General features: G+C 41.7%; 1 protein-coding gene across 3 annotated transcripts; it reads left to right on the top strand.

Moving 5' to 3' along the window:
* The first annotated feature begins 9,771 nt into the window (after window positions 1-9,771).
* On the top strand, window positions 9,772-20,216 carry LOC103637908 (kinesin-like protein KIN-7D, chloroplastic). 3 transcript variants are annotated; one of them, XM_008660917.3, is made up of 23 exons: window positions 9,772-10,120; window positions 10,268-10,365; window positions 10,881-10,970; window positions 11,226-11,278; window positions 11,814-11,879; window positions 11,953-12,006; window positions 13,279-13,338; window positions 13,533-13,611; window positions 14,399-14,466; window positions 14,609-14,674; window positions 14,959-15,063; window positions 15,555-15,659; window positions 15,738-15,845; window positions 15,956-16,102; window positions 16,315-16,497; window positions 16,632-16,787; window positions 17,422-17,637; window positions 18,122-18,262; window positions 18,344-18,448; window positions 18,519-18,569; window positions 18,910-18,957; window positions 19,031-19,234; window positions 19,391-20,216. In XM_008660917.3, the coding sequence occupies exons 1-23, from the start codon at window positions 9,960-9,962 to the stop codon at window positions 19,907-19,909; spliced, it is 2,883 nt and encodes a 960-aa protein (XP_008659139.1). In that variant the 5' UTR covers window positions 9,772-9,959; the 3' UTR covers window positions 19,910-20,216. The 3 variants fall into 3 exon arrangements, with proteins under 3 accessions (XP_008659139.1, XP_008659140.1, XP_020399515.1); XM_008660918.4 differs by having other exon boundaries at window positions 19,354-20,148; XM_020543926.3 differs by lacking the exon at window positions 18,344-18,448.
* The last annotated feature ends 223 nt before the right edge of the window (window positions 20,217-20,439 follow it).

The raw sequence follows: 20,439 nt of genomic DNA, 5'->3' as shown, positions 1-20,439 counted from the left end.
TCATCTTTGCAATGGCCAGGTTGGTTGTATCAGCTGAATCAATGACGAAGGTTGTTTTTGATCTCTTGCACATTTTTGGCAATTTTCGCATTTTTGAACCAAATCTACTGCGTCGGAAGCTGCCTTCGGCCAAAAGAATCCTTGTCGGAAAACTTTTCCGAGAAGAGGTCTGGACCGAATATGGGATCCACACAATCCTGCATGTATCTCCTTCATCAGTTCTATACCTTCGGTTCTGGATAAACACTTGAGAAGTGGGGAACAAACTCCATGTTTGTATAACTCCCCTTCTATTATGACATATGGTCTTGTTCTTGCCTCCATTCTTTTGTTATAAACCTCATCATCCGAGAGACAGTTACCTTGGAGGAAAGATATAATCTTAGTCCTCCAATCTTCACTATGGACAGGAGATATTGTGAGTACTGCTCTTTCGAGAAGTTCCACCGAAGGTGCTCTTATTGTCTCAAAAAATACTTCCAAAGGTAGAGGAAGCCCCTGTGCCGCTGACTTGGCTAGAAGATCAGCATGCTCATTTTCTCCTCGTGGAATATTCTTAACAGAAAATCCTTCGAAAGAAGCTTCAAGCCTTCGAACTGTGTCCAGGTATTTTTCAAGCTTCGGATCTCTTGCCTTTCAACTCTTGTCAACATGACTAGAAATAACTTGAGAGTCGGTTTTAAGGACTGCCCTTCTTATCCCCATTGCCTTTAACTTTCGAAGTCCCAAAAGTAAAACTTCGTATTCAGCAATATTATTTGTACAACTGAAATCAAGCCTTGTTGCATAGCATGTTCTGACTTTGGAAGGTGCCACTAGGACAGCAGCCGCACCTGCATAGAAGGTTCCCCAGGAACCGTCGCAGAACACTGTCCAAGCTTCGGCATCTTTATTTGCTTCTTCTTCCTGAGCCCCTGGCGTCCAGTCAGCGATGAAGTCTACTAACGCCTGGGGCTAAATTGAGGATCTATGCACATAGTCAATATTGAATTCGTTATGCTTCGCAGCCCACTTTCCAATCCTTCCAGTAGCTTCTTTGTTCCTCATAATATCCTTCAGAGGCTGTGATGAAGGAACAATTATGTGGTATGCTTGAAAATAATGTCGAAGCTTCCTGGAGGCCATTAAGACAGCATACAACACCTTCTCCAATTCTGTATAGTTTTTCTTTGATAAACTCAGAACTTCGGAGACAAAGTATACTGGGGCTTGCTTTTTAATTTGTCCTTCAAGCTTCTCCTGTACAAGCGCCACACTCACTACAGAGTGCGAAGCTGTCACATATAATAGTAATGGAGCCCCTGGTGCAGGTGGAGTTAATGTTGTTAGGTCAATCAAGTATTGCTTCAGCTCTTCGAAGGCTTTCTGTTGAGCTGGGCCCCATTGAAAAATTTCGGCCGACTTTAGTATTTCAAAGAATGGCAAGTTTCTTTTTGCTGATCTAGATATGAATCTATTCAATGATGCCAGTCTTCCTGCCAACCGTTGGGCCCCCTTCTTTGTGCTTGGTGGCTCCATCCGAAGGATAGCTTCGATTTTGCTTGGGTTAGCTTCAATCCCCTTCGTTGAAACTAGACAGCCAAGGAACTTACCCTTCTTCACTCCAAAGACACATTTTTCTAGATTTAATTTTAGGCCAGCTTGCCTGAAATTAGCAAATGTTTCTTGCAGATCAGTGATGTGATTTTCTTGCTTCGTGCTTTTTACTATGATATCATCAACGTATGTTAGCACATTTCTGCCTATCTAAGAATGAAGGACCTTGGTTGTCATTCTGCTGAAGCTCCCTCCAGCATTCTTGAGCCCCTCAGGCATCCAAAGATAACAATAGGTGCCACTGGGAGTTATGAAGCTAGTATTCGGCTCATCCTCCTTCTTCATCCATATTTGATGATATCCTGAGTAGCAATCCAGCAGACTCATAAGTTCTGAAGAAGCTGCTGCACCTACAAGAGAGTCTATTCTTGGTAATGGAAATTCGTCCTTTGGATAGGCCTTGTTGAGATACGTGAAGTCAATACACATTCTCCATTTGCCATTGGTCTTCTTCACCACAACAGTATTTGCTAGCCACTCTGGATATTTTACCTCTCTGATAACACCAGCACTAAGAAGTCTTTTTACTTCATTCCGAGCACCTTCGGCTTTATCATCAGACATTTTCCGAAGCCTTTGCTTTCTTGGCCTGAAGGATGGGTCGACATTGAGTGAATGTTCAATGACATCTCTGTTGACACCACAGAGATCATTGGCCGACCAAGCGAAAACATCTTTGTTGTTGAATAAAAACCTTATCAAAGTTTTCTCCTTCTCTGCATATAGTTGAGATCCCAGCAGTACCTTCTGCTCTGCTATGTCTTCACATAGAAGCATGGGTTTTGGCTGATCACCCGAAGCAGCCTTCTCTCTTCTGTACTTGTACTGTTCACAAGCTTCGGCTCCATCTATATTGTGAATCACTTTTGAGTCTGTCCAGTTTCCTTCAGCTTTCCTAGCGGCTTCCTGACTCCCATGAACAGCAATGGGCCCTTGTTCCGAAGGTATCTTCATGCATAGATATGTTGGATGAAGTATTGCTTCGAAAGCATTAAGTGTCCCACAACCAATGATTGCATTGTAGGGGTATTCCATATCAACAATGTCAAACACAACCTGTTCAGTCCTTGTATTGTGGATGAAGCCGAAGGTCACTAGCATTGTGATTTTGCCGAGTGCTGCAATTTGCCTTCCTCCGAAGCCATAAAGAGGGTGTGTAGCATCATGAATCTTGTCCTCTGGCTCTTGCATCTGTCTGAAGGCCTTAGCAAATATGATATCCGCTGCACTGCCTGTATCAACCAGAACATTGTAGACCAGAAATCCCTTGATGACACAAGATATGACCATAGCATCATTATGAGGGTAATCCTTGAGCTGAAGGTCCTCCTGGGAGAAGGTGATTGGGATGTGGGACCATTTTGACTTGATGAAGGGTCCCTGCACCCCAACATGTTGCACCCTTCTGAGCCTCCTTCTTCTGCTTCTTGTTAGCCGGTTCTGAGCATGAACCGCCTGTTATCGGGAGCACCAGCTTTGTAGCCGAAGCAACTTCAGCTTGATTGTTGAACGAAGCCATCAGCTCAACAGTGGAAGTGAGTTCACCGGAGGTGGGCACCAATGTTGGGGACTTGTTCTCAAATACTATGAATTAAGAACAAGGCAACACAAAATATTAAATGTTAATGTCCTTCGTCCTTCGAAGCATTATGTCCCTTAGGATATAACGATCTTTGGACGAAGGTCATGAAGGACGTACCTTCATCATCACGGTATACGTTAATGAAAGACAAAGCATATGAAACATGAAAGATAACATGAATAATCATATAACATCATTCACATATCTTCATTATATAATCTTGAATAGATGAAAGCATTATTTAATCACATGTGTACCTTCATCTTGACAGAAGGCAAAAATCCAAGCGTGGCGCACGAGCGAATACAAGAAATCGTGAACAGTACATGGGTACTGTTCATCTATTTATAGGCACAGGACACAACCTGTGAGAAATTACATTCATGCCCTTTACAAATGATTACAATTATAATACAAGCTATCATGGGCCGATTGGTCATTTCATCTTTAAGTCGGTGCATCTGGAAGTACACTACGAAGCTCTCTGATTGGCAGCTTCGGCTTTGCTTCTGTGTCGATCTTCTGAAGGTGTTTATTCTTCTGGGACCTTCGGCGACGAAGCAGACCCCCAACATATATCATCAATGCAAACCTCCATAGTGTTTCCCAACAACTCATGAAGGATCAAATTCATAGCCATTTGATAAGTTGCACCAACATTTTTGAACCAAACTTCATGACAACCCACTCAAATCTGTACTAATCCTTAAGACAATACTGTAGACTTGGCACAACCATGCCCCCGCCTCCATCCCGACCATCCGATTGCTGGATCAACCCTGCCTCCATCCCGATCGTCCGATTGCCGGATCAACCCCCGCATGCCTCGCTCCCGCTCCCGCCCCTGCCCCCGCCGCCATGCGCACAGCCGCCTCTCGCCACGGAGCGTCTCTTTCCCACCTCATCCGAGCCTCGCCCCAGGCTTCACCAAGAGACCACCGCCCTACCTCCTCGGCGGTCATGGCACTGGCGCGAGGTTCCGGGCCGTCGGGGACTTCCTTCTATGTACTTGTAGTTCCGCGGCGAAAGAGGTTGGTGGAGGTAGAGACTAGAGAGTCACACACGCTCGTTGTTGCCTCTCGCCCTCTCCTTCCTCTCCTCGGCAAGTGAGAGAGGTGTGAACCGACGATTCCGTCCCCTTGCCTCTTGCCTCTTGGGCGTCTCCGCGGCTAGATGGCGTCTCCCCCTCCCTTCGACCTCTGCGGCGATCTCGACGACGACGACATCGATGAACCCGTCACCGCCGTCCCCAAGGATCGTCGTCTCCCTATCGCCACCCCTACACCGAATGTCCTCAACGACCACCTCCTCCGCTTCACCCGCAGCCTCCAGCGCCCCACCCAAAACCCTAACCCTAGCCCCAATCCGCCACCGCCACCACCCCCAGGTACTGTACGACCGTCTCTTCTTGCTTCATTATTTTTCCTCGCCCTTCAATCTACTTAATGGTTCTAATTTCTTCCTTCGCAAAAGCTGTCGCCGAAGAACAAGTCGAGAAGGTCAAGCTCGCCGGCCGCCGCCTATGCAAACTTGCCACCACCACCACCGCCACTCAGCGAGTGGATGAAGAGGAGGTGGAGTGGGACAACTAGGATGACAGCGAAAGCATACTAGACATCCTAGACGACCTCACCACACGATTTGACTCTCTATCCGTCTAAAAGCCCAGCACCGCCGTGAGGTCCAGGACACAATAGCTCACCCCTCTGCCGTGCGCCATCACCGTGGACGACGACCTAGATGACCATAGCCCAGATGATGTGGATGCTCATGCCGGTGCCTCCTCACCCATTCAAATTTCTAGCTCTGATGAAGCTAGGGCTCCCACCAGACGCTCAGAGGTCAAGATCGAAACTGATTTAGTCTCCTCAGCCTGTACCCATTATGCCTGTGATGACGTCCGTGGCAAGGGGAAGAACAAAGGGACCACTAAGGATGTTGGGAGGCTAAATAGGGTATCAAAGGCCTCATCCTTTGTTGATTCTTATTTCGATTCTGATTATGACAACTGCGGGGAGGACCAAGGAACATGAACATATTATGTTGTTAAGCAGCTAAGAAGCAAGGGATTCACAAGGAGACCACCCAACACCCCAACATTCAGGAACCATGGCGTCAGCGACGATGAGCTGGGTCGGGAGAAGGAGAACCTTGGAGCTATGGAGAACAATGCTGAGGATGTTGGATGGGAGAAGATAGAGGACTTCAAGATGGATCCAACTGGAGTGCTGCAACATCCAAGCCACACAAGCTCCCAGGAAAGATATTCAAGATGCTTTTCGCCCACCAGCGCGAGGGCCTCCGATGGCTCTGGGTTTAGTGTTACTACTTACGCTACTTTGCTGTGTGCCCATAGTAGTTGGTGCCCTTATTTTAACTCAGGGTTGTAACTGTTTATTGGGCCTTGTTTACTTAATTAGTGTAGGGGCAGGGAGGCTTTTGTTTACTTTCCGATGGATAGCTTCTTGTTATTGTGATGATCTATATAAGTGTGAACATGCACACCCACATTGTAGCGTAAGCCACTGGATGGACGAGCAGAAGAGGCACACGGTGGAGCTGACGTCGACGCTCTAGGGACGGCAGATTCAAGTGACTATTTTTGCAGAAATATGAAATAATCGTAGATTTAAGTGATTATTTTCACAGAAATCTAAAATAACTGCAATTCATAGATTACAAGGGAAATAGAGAACTATTTTCACTAGAAAGCAGTGCTTGAGATCACTGAATGAATGCTAGACTATTTTCACTAGAGAGCAGTAGTTCATTTCACAAATTGCAGTTTCAAACAAGTTCACATACCGGTAAACACTGCACTTCACATATTACAATTTAAGTGGCCAGATTACACTTTCTTCTTCTTTGGGCTGATTTTTTAACTAAACATCTAACCATGTGTGAAGACGACGTTGCTCCTGCTGAAATAGTATTACCAGCTTCTGTCGTAGCAATATTTGATGAGGCACTCCCAGCCCTCCAGTCACCACTTCATTCCTTCCATTGATGTCGGTACCAGTCCTTGAATAACTTCGACTCTTGCATTAGGAACCACTTCACCAATACGCTCTCGCATTAGGAACCACTTCATCAACACGTTGTTGTCATGTAGCCCGAAGCTTTTTAGGAACCACTTGATCAGTACGTTGCCCGTGAACTATCTCGTGTACAATGGAATTAAATAGTTGTGACCTCACCACATAAGAATCCAACTAGGTATATGCTCGTGCGTTGCTATGATAAAACACATTGATATGTAAAAAATATTGTGTTTTATAATATTAACTCCATAGCAATGCACGGACATATTTGCACAATATTAGAATTCTCTCCTGTCTTCATAACTAAATTCTCACCGCAGCTAGATTCCCAAAAGGATCATGAGAAAAAAGTTGAACAAAAAAGGCGACTGTACAGCTACTCCGTGAATGGTTAATTGAGACACTCTTAGTCCTGGAGTAAGTATCACGCGTTTACTGGACGCACATTCGGAGAGAATCAATTTAGTGCTACAATGATATGTTTGTTTCAACCTTTTTTAGCTTGTGGCCAACAGAAGCTGCTACAGACAGCCAAACGCTCAACTTTTCAGCTTGCTTCTATAAGTACCAGTTTAGTCAAAATCGTCCAAAATCAATGTAAATATGGTATCAGTCGACTCGTTGCGATAATAGAAAATCGTCGTTTTATACATTCTAAACCCTACCACACGTAATCTGCACAATATTAGAATTCTCTCCGGTCTTCATAACTAAATTCTCACCGCAACTAGATTCTCAAAAGGATCATGAGAAAAAAGCTGAACAAAAAAGGCGACTGTGCAGATACTCCGTGAATGGTTAATTGAGGCACTCTTAGTCCTGGAGTAAGTATCACATGTTTACTCGACGCACATTCGACACTAAAATCTGTAGACATGAGAATTGGATCAACTAAAACTATGACCCGTGCATGGTTCATTTGCTCTCAGAACATTCGACTAGCAAAAGACCTGGTGATCTATCAAAAGACATGAGAATTGGACTAAGCTCTGTGTCCGTCTCTGTTCTACCTCGGACCGTCTGCGACCTAGGGAATATTATCTTTGAGTGTATGCATCATTTAAACTTTACTTAGGATTTAGCCGATTCTCCATTGGCTCCAGCATTACAGGAATGAAGCCCTTCCTGTTTATAGTTATGAACTGATAATCAAAAAAATCAACTCCCGTGAGACATGTGGCGGTCCCAGAGGTCCAAAGTATAGGGGCGTCATCTATAGCAATGCAAGCCGACACGTCAGCATATACCTTTTCTACATCGTCGCCTACCCATTGTAACAACATTTGGTGCAAAGTAGAAGGTACACATTGATTTTCATGGATCCATTCTCTGTCTAATATCAAACTATAATTCCCTTCCACCTCGGCGACGAAGAAAGCAGCAACGAGGGTCTTTGTTCCGATGGCTAATTCGACGGGCGTGACACCCATGGCCTTGATCGAACTGTTGCTCCTAACACCACTGAGCGTCATATTAGTCCTGATCAGGTCGTCATCTTGTTTACCTAATTTTTCGTATAATGAATAAGACATTAAATTTACGGTCGCCCCACCATCTACTAGCATTCTAGTAATAGGTATTCCATCAATGCGGCTACACACAAAGAGCGACTTTAACTGGTTGACCGATTCTTTTGGTTTGGTGAAGACGACCTCTTTAGGACCAAAATCGAATTGAGCAACTACAGATTCATCATTGTCAGTGATATCATAATCGGCTGAAAATGTAATTACATTAATATCCATACCTGCATGCTCGAACGAGGCTCCATAATCGACCAGATTCTCTCCCAGTAGGTCGTCCTCCTCGATGTTGTCCTCGTCCATAGGTGTTGGCGCGTCGTCGAAGGCTTCCTGGTGAGGCGCAGACAGTTTGGACTAAGGGGTCGAACGGTCCGACTGCTGAAGTCGGACGGTCCGTCGTACCTGCAGAGAGTTGTCCAGTTGCTGTTTTGTCTTCTGCATTCTGCAATAGACATATTTTACTCGCGTATCTGCAAGTAAAAACAACTATAAAGTGCGAGTCTGGACGCGAGTTTGTACACGTAGGTACAAATGCAATTTTGATTTTCAACATGCCGTGTTTTTTTTAATCACGAGTATGAAATACTCATGAACCCATGCGTGTAGCATATTGTATCCGTCGTGGATATAAGGTGGAGAGTGTAGATTTAATATTAAACCCGCAAATAAAGGTTTACTAGTCGATTGCCCGTGCGTTGCGACGGCTTACAACAATACCCACGTAAACTATCCATCAAAAAAATTTCAAGATTTTTTATTGATTGTCTCTGCTCTCTGTATAATATATTTTTTGATTTAGCTAACTGATGTTATTGTTTACTCCATGCAAATATGTCTTGGTACAACACGTCCAATGAAGTGAGCGATTAGAAGAGAGTTCACAACGATTGACTGAATGAGCAGAGATTAGAAAATGAAATAATTCCATCATACAGAGACCAAATAAGAGAAAGTTTGTGAGATCAAGTTTCTAAAATAAGTCCCATGAAGTCAAACTTATAAAAAAGATAGATCAAAATATGGAGTGATTGTTAAAGTCAGGCATCAATAAAAACTGGATGCGCTCCATATAAATTATGCTACTTCGTAGCAATTACTAACGTTTAAAACCAACAAATAACCTTTCATTTTGCTGTTAGTGTGACAAATCATTGCTGCTCCATCCAATTCAGCAACCTCAAACACCATTTAGTCCATTACGCCAATGTGGTCTCAGAAACGACCTAATGCTTGCAAGAGCCAAGAACGTCGTGTCGTGCTTGGGTTGTAGCCTCGGCCCGTAGTGCTGGCCCGGCCCGACACGATTATTTTGTTATTTTACAAAAAAATGTATATACCTATATACAATTTATATTCAATATTAAAAACATCTTAGTGTGATGTTCTACTGGTTAGACAGTTTCACCCAGTGTCTCTCGTCCTTCTTCCATCAGGGCATGAGTTCGAACCCCACCTCATGCACAGTTTTTTAAAACATTTTACGCTGATTTAATTAAATGAATCGACAGGCTGGCCCGACACAGTTAGCAGGCCGACATGACGTGTCTGTGACGTAGTTGTGGCCCGCGTGCATCTAGCCCATGTTGGGCGTTGTTATGCTGATTTAATTAAATGAATCGATGGGCTAACGGGCTAGCCCGACACAGTTAGCAGGCCGACATGACGTGTCTGTGTCATAGTTGTGGCCCGCGTGCATCTAGCCCGTGTCGGACATTGTTTGACATTTATAGACGTGCAGCGAATTAATTTGAAATAGCTGTGAGGGGTTATTTGTAAAAAATGACGCATGATGATCATTGAAACTGGTGCTTTAAGTATAGTATATAGATATATAGATAGATATATAGATATATAGATAAACCCTCCGCGAGGAGTTTCAAACCCGTTCTGGTCTCATGGCCGCGCAGGCCCACCATGGGCCATGGCACTTCACCACTACTACGCATAAAAGAAGGCCAGGAAAGCGGTTGAAAAAATTAACCAAAAGGGAATGCCTTTCTAGAAACGGAGGCGCTTTCCACCCGCTCCCCGGACCCCGGCTCTCTCATTATCGCTTCAAAGCCAAGCGAAAGCCGAAAGCCCAACCGAAACGACCCGCCCAACCGCACGCGCCTCGCCTAGTTGCCTGCGGTTTACACCCACCCATTGCGGCGGTGCGGCCCGCGCCAATGGCGAGCTCCACCACGCTGCGCTAGGTCTCCGCCTGCGGCGATCGCCATGGCGTCGCGGCACCGGAATGCTTCTCCGGTGACGGCAGGGAAGGACTCGCCGCAGCCTGCCTCGGCGGCAACCTCGCTGCGGCTTGTGGCAGAGTTCCCGCTCGACGCGCCCGAGGCCAAGGAGAGCGTGACCGTTACCGTCCGCTTCCGGCCGCTCAGGTTGGGTCCCCTGCTGCGCCGCACGTGGCTGCAATTTGTTCGTGACTTCGTGTTAATCCTTATTCCTTAATGGACCGGGTTCGGCTTTGCATCTTTGGGCAATGCGGATTGGTTTCGTTGTTTTTTTTTCTTTCTGTGTGTGTTAAGCTCGCAGGAGGTTCGGCTGGGGGAAGAGATCGCTTGGTACGCGGATGGGGACACCATTGTGCGGAGCGAGCAGAATCACAGCATCGCTTACGCGTACGGTATGTGCCAGATACCTGTTCCTGGTTTTCCGGGGATGGATGGATCACACTTGTGTATCGAAGCATTATAATAGTTACTCGTATGGATGTTTGGTTTGAGATTTGATGGGTTCCATCAACTTTCATGTGAAATGCGAGTTTGTATTATCACACGATGCTACACTTCCAGTATAATGCGTAATTTGTCACATTTTCTTTACTTCTTTCTTTCTTCTTTTGGTTGAGAAGAGTGATTTGTGAGTCTGACTAGTGGAGATGTGGCACGTGAAGTCGTGAATGCATTGCTTGAGACCGAGAATTAACTCCACTAGTCAACACGGTTCACCTAGCTGTTGTTTTCAGCATAAATACTTCAGGAATGTATTCGATCGGGTGGATCATGATGTTACTGGACTTTATGATTTTAGTATGGAAGACAGTACTTAGATTTCACATACGGATGAAAAAAAATCATGCTGCTTCTTGTTTTCAGTTAATTTTTGTTCATCTGGGTGTAATATGAAATTCATATGCAGATCGGGTCTTCGGACCAACTACAACAACCCGACACGTATATGATGCTGCAGCTCTGCATGTTATTAGTGGTGCCATGGAGGGAATAAATGGTATTTGAAATTCTCCTCTCTTGTCCATATAGTATTTTTTTTGTTTGAATAACAGTCTAATATGCTTATGAGGATCATTAATATTATTTTCTGGGCAACTTTAGAGTAAACTACAGTGCACAATGTCAATCCATGTGAAATCATTGATTGAAAATGCTTTTAGTACAGAGTTTATGCGATCATGGCACACTTGTTTTGTTATTTTTCATGAATAGTTTCATTTTTTTGTTGATAATTTTCAGTTCTCTGTCATAGGTACAATATTTGCATATGGAGTTACAAGCAGTGGGAAGACACATACGATGCATGTGGGAAAACTTATTCCAATATTTTTCCTTTACTATGTTTTACTTCTGTAGAGTGTATGTTTCTAGTCCTGTGCTTTGAAGTATGCCTCATGCTACCAATTAACATGCAAAAACTTGGAGAAAATAGATACAGTTTAAACCTTTTGTTAAGTCGCTTTCTTGTAGACTCCCCATGGGCGCAATATAATGTTTTGCCTCCATTTCACATATAGATCTGTTAAAGTTTTCAGCCTTTTGTTTTGTTTGTGACACCATATGTTCTCACTGCTCCTGTATATGATCTGTGATATGTCCCTTTCCTGAAACAAGAAAGCTGCTGTCTTTGCCTTCAACGTATTTGTTGACAGCATTTCTCTTTCCCAACTTTGAATTAACTGTAGTGTGTACAAGGTTGAAACATTTCTTATGGTGCCATTCGATGGCTTATATTTGGACTGCTTTTATTCTTAATACAATGACACTCAACTCTCTTGCATGTCCGAGAGAACAATTCATTTTTTTTACTTTCTCAGTATACTCTGTTTTTTACGAGCAGGGAGATCAAAGATCCCCGGGGATCATACCTTTGGCTGTGAAAGATGCATTTAGTATAATACAGGAGGTATGGTTTGGCATCAACATATTCAGTCAAGTCATTGGTTTTACATGATTGACCCAATTGTTTTTCTTTTCAGACTCCAAAGCGAGAGTTTCTTCTTCGTGTATCATACTTGGAAATCTATAATGAGGTATGTTATTCCTAAGCTTATTCCTTTGGTCATACTAGTAAACTGAGGGGTGGGGAATGGAGGTGGAGAAGGGTTTTCATGTTTGTGCTCTTTCATTGTTTTAATGGTGCCTAGCCCAACCAAGGTTTACTTTCCAAAACAAATTGTAGCATAATTTGGTTAATGCAGTTTTTGTTTTTCTTTTGCTCATAGCTTCTGGCCCCGGATGGGATTTTTTCCACCAGCTCAACCTATAGAGCTTAGTTCCTAGGCTCTCACAGGCGCCACAAGGTCAGCCACATCTGGACAGCAAGATCTGAGAATAAATGCAAACTATTTGCATGGATTCTTATCCAAAATAAGTTGCTCATGTCTGACAACCTCGCACGTCGTGGCTGGCCACACCAAACATACTGCTCACTTTGCCATGGGCCTCTAGAAAGTGGACTCCACCTTTGTTTGCAGTGCCCTTTCGCCCAGGAAGTCTGTAATCAAATTCTCAATTGGGAAGGATTGACAATGCCACAACAAGCAAACCCATCAAACTTTGATAGCATTAGCGAGTGGTGGGAATCGGCGGCTTCTCACATCTCCAGAGACCGCAGTAGAGAATTCAATGGATCTGTGATCTACACCATGTGGAATATCTGGAAAGAGCGCAACCGAAGGATCTTCGAGCACAACTCGCTATCGGTGAGGCAGATGGCAGGGAAAATTAAAGAGAGCCTTTCACTCTTCAGGAGCGCTGCTATCCATTAGCAGCTGGGTCTGGTGTTAGTCTCCAGTTGTATCTAGGCTCCTGCTAGTCTATTTCTTCTAGTCTCACCCAGCAGGAGGTGTACTCCTGATGAGTGTTGTATGTTTCTGTATACCCTCTTTCCCGTTTTAATGAAAGGCAAAGCTCCTGTCATTTTTCCAAAAAAAAAGAACCTTGGGAAAAGAAACTACTACCAAGTTGGTGAAAAGGGGTTGGTAGAAATATTTTTTATTCAACATGAATTATGATTTAACATGGAATAGAAACATAGAGTTAGGAGTTCGCTGAGTCATATTGCTAGTAATTTTGCAATAACATTTTGTTAGTAACCAAATTCCTGCCTTGTTTACTGATGTTTTTGCTCAGAGTTAGGAGTTGCATATTATGATACACGTACGTGAAATTCATCTCTGAATTTCGTTATGTTTGTTTGAACTCACTGACTATAATAACTGCCGTTCATCAACTTATCAACTGAAATATGATTCTCCTGCTTTTCTTTATATTGTATTGATTGAGAGGGTCATGTTTTATAGGTTGTAAACGATCTTCTTAATCCTTCGGGTCAGAACTTACGGATTAGGGAGGATCTTCAGGTTTGAAATATTTTTATTAGTATCTGAAGTCTATACTTGCAACAGCCTTAACTTGTGAGTTGTGAGAGTGTCTCAAATCTGAATTGGAATAGAATCTCAAACTGATTTAATAGGAACTGACACGTAGGCTGCAAATTTCTGAATATGACTGGTATATGACGATTTTGACAGTACAATGGCTTGTTTATTACCAGGGAACATTTGTCGAGGGCATAAAAGAAGAAGTGGTCTTGTCTCCTGCACATGCTTTGTCCCTTATTGCAGCCGGAGAAGGTTATTTTTTTTCTTAATGGTTTAATTCTTTGTTTATTTCAGTATTCTGAGTTTCTGACTATCAGAATATAAGCCATATGGCTTCATTTGTGGGTTTTCCAACCCTTCACCAAGGAAAAAGAATGTGAGGATGATTAATTATTATATTGGATAATCCTTATACAGCAAACTCTTACCCACTCCAGTATCCATTTATGAAATAGTTATATAACAAGCTACAGCAGTCATACTTCATAGTTGATGGTACAAAATGCAATGAAAATCAATAATGGAAAACAAAATTCCAGCTAACAAATGATTTCTTGTAGCATATGCTTGGTTTCTTATTCTTGTGAATAAATATGATTGCAAACAATTATAGATACAGCAGGTTTATACTTTTTATTTATGAAATTCAAAACTCTCCCTCTGGTCAAGTTTTTTTAATGAATTATGAAAGTTTCCTTTTCCTTTTTAAATGTTGAGTGAAGGTCTGTGTCTTGTCCTGGTATTCATTAATAGGAGTAAGACCTTGTGGTGCTCAAAGTTCATTGTGAACCTAAACTGCATCTAAGTTAAGTGATGACCAGTACTGTACCTATATTGATGTGCTAGCTATTTATTGAAGACATGTGGGCTGTGGCCTTGGTTTACATTTCTCAGAGTGCAATTTGATTTACATCCAATTACTGTTTTTATTAAGTGCTACTTTTGAATTTATTGATGAATTGATTACTAGGTTTTTTAGCTCATGTCAAGAGCACTTGACATAATCACTTAGAGTTTATTGTGTTTGTTCCACTTCCAGAACATAGACATGTTGGATCCACAAATTTCAATTTGCTAAGCAGCAGGAGCCATACAATTTTCACACTGGTAATAATGAAGCCTTTCATGTTACAATGAGATTCATGCACACAATTCAGCATCTTATTGAATATACGGGACTAAAGTACCTGCATGGCTGCATTTCACATTGTAAAATCTCTGGCACTACTCAGTTTACTGTTTCATGTAGACAATAGAGAGCAGCGGCCCCTGCAGTGAATCTAGTGAAGAGGAAGCGGTTACCTTCTCACAGCTGGTGGGATCATCATCGTATTTCCTTTGTTTTTGTTTCTTCTGAAGTTCTGATCCATTCCTCTGCCTTGCCAATATAAATGATTCAAGATATAATACACATGCATTTCATTCACACTAGGCTAATTTCTCGCTATCTGTTCCTGTTCTTTATCATTATAGTTGGCTGTAGATATATGATACATCTGTATTTCATTTACACTTGGCATCATATATTGTTTCGTCTGCATTTCTATTGTGTTCACGTGGTCTATAAATCGGTTTCTTAATTTTCTTGCTCATTTGCAGAACCTCATCGATCTGGCAGGTTCAGAGAGTTCAAGGGCTGAAACTACAGGAGTACGCCGGAAGGAAGGATCTTATATCAATAAAAGCTTGCTAACTCTTGGAACGGTGGGCCTCATTCGCTAATCACTCTCAGATTATACGTCCCTGTAATATCACCATTAATGCACTATGGTAGATGCTGTGTTCATGCAATCATGCTTTTGAGATTATGTGTTGCTGCCTATGCATTATTTGTGCATACAAGAGCTTAATTGTTTTCATTTTTATATTTCATATTTGAACCATAAATGTGATCAATAGAAATCTTGAATTGGATAGATATATGTAACTATCCAAAGTCCTGAAACACAGGTCACACCAATATATGCAGCATTTCTTTTTCCACTGACCAGGTACATTTATAAGCATTGAGACAACAATTGGGACTTGTGAGAAAAGATTTTCATAAGTATTTCTACTTCATGCGATTTGTCAATGCTTGTCTACCCCATGGTTTATGACCAATCTATTAAGCTGAGTTTGTCCTTTTATGTTCTTCTATTTTGCAAGATGTTAGCCAACCATGTGGATAAAGAAAATTAGCTTGCATATTTCAGGTGATATCAAAACTGACTGATGGAAAAGCTACTCATGTTCCATTTCGAGATTCCAAATTGACACGGTTACTACAGTCATCCTTAAGTGGCCAGGGACGTGTTTCTGTAAGTTCCTTCTCAGGTTATAATTAGAATAAGTTGCTATTATCTCAATCTTTTGCATTTTGACTTCTTTTTGTGCAGCTAATATGCACTGTTACTCCAGCATCAAGCAATTCAGAAGAGACTCGTAACACGTTAAAATTTGCCCACCGTGCAAAGCACATTGAGATTCAAGTGTCACAAAACAAGGTGATTCTGCATATTTGTTTATATTAATTTTTTTGTGACTTATTACCTTGCAATATAATTAGTACCTTTGACTAATTGATTGTTCTTGCAAAATGCAATTGTCTTTGCAGATTATGGATGAGAAGTCTTTGATAAAGAAGTACCAGAATGAAATTTGCCAATTAAAGGAAGAGCTAGACCAACTGAAAAGGGGTATACTTTCTGGCACTCCTTCGAAAGATGCCACAGAAGACAATGTCATTCTTTGGAAACAGAAGGTGACTGGTTTGTCATGCATTGTATTTTTGCATTCTTTTCGCTTTCACTTTATTTCTAGTTTCTGAAGGAAGTATTACCTTATCTTTTACAAAATCTGGGTGCATTTTTCCTTTAGAATTAGTTAGCACTATTACCTAAAACCTTATCTTCACTTCATTGCCTCATTGGTGGATCCTAAGATTCTAACGAAAATTCCTCATCACTTGAAAAGCTAGAAGATGGTAATGTCAAGCTCCAGTCTAGACTGGAACAAGAAGAGGCAGCTAAAGCTGCTTTGCTTGCAAGGATACAACGTCTAACAAAGCTAATCCTGGTTTCCACAAAAGCAACTCAGACTCCTAGACTGTCCCAATGTCCTAGGCCAAGGAGAAGACATTCTTTTGGTGAAGAGGAGGTCTGTTAAGATAACACTACCAAACTTTTGAGCTACTGCCGAATTGCATTTATATTGTACAGTTTTTTTACTCTGAATTTATATTGTATAGTTTTAGTGCATTAATTTCCCAAATTTATCTGCTAAAACTGCAGTTGGCATGTCTCCCACACAGAAGGCGAGATATTGTATTGGATGGTGAAAGCAATGATTTATTTGTTGCTATGGAAGGATTTGATGAAACATTTGAAGTTTCTTCCAAAGGAGAGAACAAGAATCGCAAAGGGCTTCTTAACTGGTTCAAACTTCGGGTATACAAATCAGACACCGTATAATCCACTGCATTGGCAATTCCCAGTATAGTGACAGTTAAGTACACCATGTAGCATTTCATCTAGCAACTGATACCCAATACTCCTATGGCTGTATATGTGATACCATCTAATGAAGATTTAATTCTAAGGAATGTAAATTTCTGAAGTGTGTTAGATATATACAAGAACATAAAAAGTAAACAGATTGCTAGAAAAGGTCTCAACTCATCAATTATTCTAGGGCTTTGGACAATTTGGAACCACAGAAATAGATGCGTATTTGATGGTCTTTTTCCTAACTTGGAAACAGCCATCAGAAGAGCAAAGGAAGAAAGAGAAATGTGGGAGCTGGCTGGTGCCAAGAGTTTGGCCCTCCTTACTGCCCCAATCCCGGTGATTGGCTCGTAGTGTTTTTTAGTTTGTTTAGATGGATCTTCTCAGGTTTCTGAGTTTTAGACCTCCGTAAGGGAGTCTTTGTACCTTGTCTGTTTTTCAGACCTTCTTTTCCTTCTTCTTAATATAACGGGGCGCAGTTCTTCTGTGCTTTTCGAGAAAAAAAGTAAGCAGATTGCATTCTTTTGTCGTGTATAGAACTCTGCTTACTGACATTTACATGCTGAACTGTAACCAGAAACATGACGGTGGTTCTAATGCTCCAAGCTTAGGTGGTGACCAATCTAGCCTGAGGAAAGCATTGGCTGCCCCTTGGACACCCGTAGAAATTGGACTTAATTCTCAAACAGAGCAAGAGATGTCTAATTCTCCCGAGAATCTATCAGCTAACCTACTGAGCATTGACCATGAAGAATTTCATTCTGATGGACTTTATGGAGAAGAAGCTTCTTTGGTACAATATATGAGCACATCTTTCTTTGTTTATTCTACTACTCATCTAATCAGAACCAATGCAGGATACGTAAGTATCCTTGAAAGTTAGCACTGTGATAAGTTTGTGTGCTAAATGGTTCGCTGCAATAAATGTATTCAATCCACCTAAGGCATTTCTTTTTCAGAAGCTACTAGCAGTGGTACATGTAATGCCTTAAATAACCCAAATCAAAATTTGAGTTCTTTTGTAGGATAAAATTTCAGTAGATGGCTGTAAATGAAAGTAAACACACGAGTAGATAAATGTTGAAATTCCCTATGCAATCAGTATTTTCTCATACTAAAAATAACACTATGTACCAACAACTAAAAAGTTCTTGAAGCCTAAAACTATGCTATCTCTTGATCAACTAATGGATACAAATGTCGCATCATCTTGTTTGTTTTGAGGAATAGACTAAACAAATTGTGGTGTTACCATCTGATACATGTAATGGTGACAGGTCACCAGAAAAACATCAGATCATGTTGATTTATTGAGAGAGCAACTGAAGATCCTATCAGAGGAGGTTGCATTACATAAAAGTGTTCTAAAGCGACTCGTCGAAGGAGCTGGAAGAAGCACAATGAATGGGCATGTCGAGGTAATTTTCCTTTCTGCACCATTCAATATGTTATTGTGGTATTTCTTGTTGTTGAAAACCATAAACTGTATATATTTGAAGATCGAAATGAAAAAGGTCAGTGACGAGATTAAGGACAAGCAGCAGCAGATAGCACATTTAGAAAGGCAGATTAAGGGGGAGCTTGACCAGTTAGAACATACACCGGTATATTATCTGCAGTCAATTAGTTTTCAATTACTTTTTATTGTATTAAACTGTTGCAACGGTTTTCCAGTCTCATGCTACGCTCCTGGAGCAGGTCAACGAGAAAGCATTTGAACTTGAGGTACATAAACTCTCCTCAGAGCATGCATTAAAAAGATGGATAGTAGTTTACCCTTGTTTATGGTGAACCTGGAGGTGGAGTCAAAGGAATCAGAGTAGAGAATATAGAATGAAAGCCCCAAAATGCTTCATGTTTAATTTTCTCATTCTTGTCAACCATATAACTAATCAAGAGCATTTGAGGTAACTTAATTTTTCCCTAGTCTAGCCTAGGATCCTTGACCCTCAAGAGGTGGCAAAGTATTAATAGATACTCCACTACAGTATTGTTTTTTCAGTGTTTGTGTGCCATTCTTGTTCTGCCTGTATTTTATAAAGGCTCCTTTTTTTGTTTATTGCAGGTGAAGACAGCAGATAACAGAATATTGCAAGACCAGCTACAACAAAAGGTAACAGTTTGATTGTAAGTTAAATTAACCAAAAAGCACAATCTTATATCATTCCACATTGTCTTGTTTTCAGACGAGAGAGTGTCAGGCATTAGAAGAAACAGTTGCCCACTTACACGAACAGCTTTCCCAAGCTCTTGAAGCTAATGATTTATTGTCAGAAAGCATCATATTTCAGCAGTACACAGACAACAACCTTCAAACTGGATCGCAAATTCACATTGAAAATCCAGAATCTATAGATATCTCTGATGAACTGCATCAGAAGGCAGAGCAGGTTTGCCTTTTCTCTGCACTAAGGATCAAAATCATTTCGATCAACTACAGAGTTTTTGTTGTAGTAGTTATTGTGCTAGATTTGAGGAATTTGACTAACATTATCTATTCTCTCACCAGTCAGAGATTAGACTAACATTATCTATTCTCTCACCAGTCAGAGATTGATGAATTGAAGCAAAGATTGTGTGAGCTTACTGAGGCCAAAACTCAACTAGAGACCCACAATCAGAAGCTGCAAGAGGAAAGCATGTACGCAAAAGGCCTGGCCTCGGCTGCAGGTGTGGAACTGAAAGCACTGTCTGGGGAGGTCACCAAACTCATGAACCACAACGAGAGGCTCGCGAACGATTTGGCTTTGGCAAGAAATTCAACACGAGTGAGAAGTGGTCATAGGGTTGGGAGGAGGGATAGCTATACTAAACGGCTTGAGCCAGCGAGTAGAAGAGATGTTCATGCTAGCAGTGAGAGGGAATCAGCTCTGGAGGTCATGCTTATGGCGAAAGACCAAAGAGAGGCAGAGCTCCAAAAGAAAATCGAGGAGTCCAAGCAGAAGGAAGCCTTCCTGGAAGGAGAGCTTGCGAACATGTGGGTTCTTGTGGCGAAACTGAAGAAAGGTCAGGTAATTGACCAAGATGATGTCTCGATGCCGTACCCAATGGATCGTGATTCATGACCCTAGACAATGACAAAAACAATTATTGAATCGGCTATGCTTCGGCATTGCACTTTCCTTGTCTGTGGACTGTGGTGGTTTGCACCAGTGTGAATCCGTGTATCTATATTGCCGGTAGTTGTAATTAGCTGGATTGGAATCTTGTAATGTATATAACAATCAGATTTTGCCTTGTTCTCAGGATTGTCATGCCTGTCTAGTTTGTTCAGGGCTTTCAACAATTATACTGTACATAGATTGTCGAGTGGAAAGAAATGAAAGCCTGATGATGCATCTCCCCCAAATAAAGTGTTTTGAACTTATGAAATCACACATTGCATTTTGAAGACTAAGCAATTTGAACATAGCGGTGCAGTGTGAGGACACAGTTTTGTTGATCAGATCACCTCTCCTTTTGAACCATCCTTTATTCCTTTCCTATTGGGCTTCAGTGCTACGTAAACGATCTTACTTTTAGAGATATAGGCTCTCTCTGACATGAGACTCTATATGCCCCTATACTCTAAATATAGAGAAGATTACTTCAATGA

The sequence above is a fragment of the Zea mays genome, chromosome 9, assembly GCF_902167145.1.
Source record: "Zea mays cultivar B73 chromosome 9, Zm-B73-REFERENCE-NAM-5.0, whole genome shotgun sequence".
NCBI classification, from domain to species: domain Eukaryota; kingdom Viridiplantae; phylum Streptophyta; class Magnoliopsida; order Poales; family Poaceae; genus Zea; species Zea mays.
The sequence above is the reverse complement of the archived record's forward strand: the minus strand, read 5'-3'. Positions and strand labels throughout refer to the sequence as shown.

Excerpts from the sequence above, each read along its gene's own strand:
- LOC103637908 (XM_008660917.3), top strand. The coding sequence starts at position 9,960 with ATGGCGTCGCGGCACCGGAATGCTTCTCCGGTGACGGCAGGGAAGGAC. Across the intron at positions 10,121-10,267 it reads GTCCGCTTCCGGCCGCTCAG|CTCGCAGGAGGTTCGGCTGG; the intron begins GTTGGGTCCCCT and ends GTGTGTGTTAAG. Across the intron at positions 15,064-15,554 it reads GCTTGCTAACTCTTGGAACG|GTGATATCAAAACTGACTGA; the intron begins GTGGGCCTCATT and ends TGCATATTTCAG.